This window comes from Tupaia chinensis, unplaced genomic scaffold, assembly GCF_000334495.1.
Source record: "Tupaia chinensis unplaced genomic scaffold, TupChi_1.0 Scaffold149184_1, whole genome shotgun sequence".
In the NCBI taxonomy this organism is placed as follows: domain Eukaryota; kingdom Metazoa; phylum Chordata; class Mammalia; order Scandentia; family Tupaiidae; genus Tupaia; species Tupaia belangeri.
Genome location: NW_006209032.1, coordinates 1,396,312 through 1,397,735, shown reverse-complemented (window position 1 = coordinate 1,397,735; position 1,424 = coordinate 1,396,312). Strand labels below are relative to the sequence as shown.

The window sequence follows — 1,424 nt, the reverse complement described above, 5'->3', positions numbered from 1 at the left end:
AGAGGCCGCACAGGACTTCAGGCAGTTGGGAGAGCTTTTAACCTCAGGCAGCGGGGCGTGGGAGGGTCTGCAGGGACCTCAGACAGCGGGAGGGGTCTGCAAAAGCTCTGGCAGCGGGAGGGGACAGCGCACCTGAGCAAACACGTACCCCTTACCTGCACCCCGCAATCCTGCCCAGAAGCCAAGAGAAACAGATGGAGGCTCAATGAGGGTATCTGGAGGGACCCAGAGCCCCTATGGGGCGGTGAGGGGCCCACGCAGACTCCCTACCCCACTCCCTCTGCAGACACAAGGGCATCCAACTCAGGAAGAGAGGCGGCTCCGCCATCAGAGGCCTACCCACCTCCCAACAAGGTCCCGCTCCCATGTACTCACCCAGGGCACCCCGGGGACAGGGCACCGTGGCCAAGACGCCAAACTTGGTCTGGGGCCACCACACACCAGCTCTCAGGGACTTGGGACACGCATCATAGAGCACTAGGGGAGGGGAGGGGCCGAGCCGGCAACTTAGGTCTGAGACCCCACCACCCTTCGCCCTCTTACCCCCACCCCTGCAACTTCTCAGAAGCTGGCCTATCAGAGAATGTGGCAGGTCTGTGAAGCACTTGGGACAGATGTGGGGTTCCCTGGTCTAACTGGCCTCCCCTGGAAGAAGTTTCCCAAGACCCCCCCCCAAGGCACCATGCCTGCCGCTGACACTTGGGTGGCAGCACCAGGAGCCTATGCATGGAGATGGGTGGAATCAACTTACCCCGGCAGCTGTCACCTCTGCAAAGGGACTGTCACAGCTGCTGCACTGGCGGCCGAGGGCTCCCGGGCGGCAGGGGCACTGCCCAGTGTGGGGTGCACAGGAGCGCGAGGTGGAGCCCACGGGGTAGCAGTCACACGGGAGGCACGAGTCACTGCCCCACGGTCGGTAGTGGAACTCCTGTTTGGGCATGGGTCAGGGGGCCTGAAGTCAGAGATGGGGCTTAGACAGGGGTCTTAGGTCAAGGCTCGGGGACCGAGCGGAAGGAAAGGCAAAGGGTACCGGGAACAGAGCTCAAGGGCCAGAATGAAGAGGGCTTCGAGTGAAGGCACAGGAGGATTTGGGAGTCAAGCACAAGACGGCCACTGGGTCACAAGACATGAGTGAGAAGTCGGGCCCCCAGTCAGGTTTCAGAGGTCAGCAAGCTGGGCAAGAATCCCAGATCATGTATGAGGCAGAGTTAAAGGTCAGGGTTCAGGGGCCAGACGCACCTTGCAGTGACACTGCCCGTCTGTCTTGTTGCAGTTGGGATCAAAGCCCTTGTGAACATCGCAGTTGCAGGGGCCACAGGTGGGGCTCCCCCACCAGCCCCGCGGGCACTGCTGGTCCATCCTGGGAGTGGACAGCCAGGTGAGACACTCAGTATCTCAGCGGCCCTTCCTGTCCCCGCCCGCCT

General features: G+C 62.1%; 1 protein-coding gene across 1 annotated transcript in view; it reads right to left on the bottom strand.

Moving 5' to 3' along the window:
* Nucleotides 1–1,424, bottom strand: part of CELSR3 (cadherin EGF LAG seven-pass G-type receptor 3) — a gene marked incomplete at its 5' end in the record, with an annotated part of 26,768 nt that overhangs the window by 13,638 nt on the left and 11,706 nt on the right. The window contains 3 exon segments of the mRNA XM_027769287.1: nucleotides 156–170; nucleotides 376–454; nucleotides 752–928. Coding sequence (XP_027625088.1) covers nucleotides 156–170; nucleotides 376–454; nucleotides 752–928 — 271 coding nt within the window.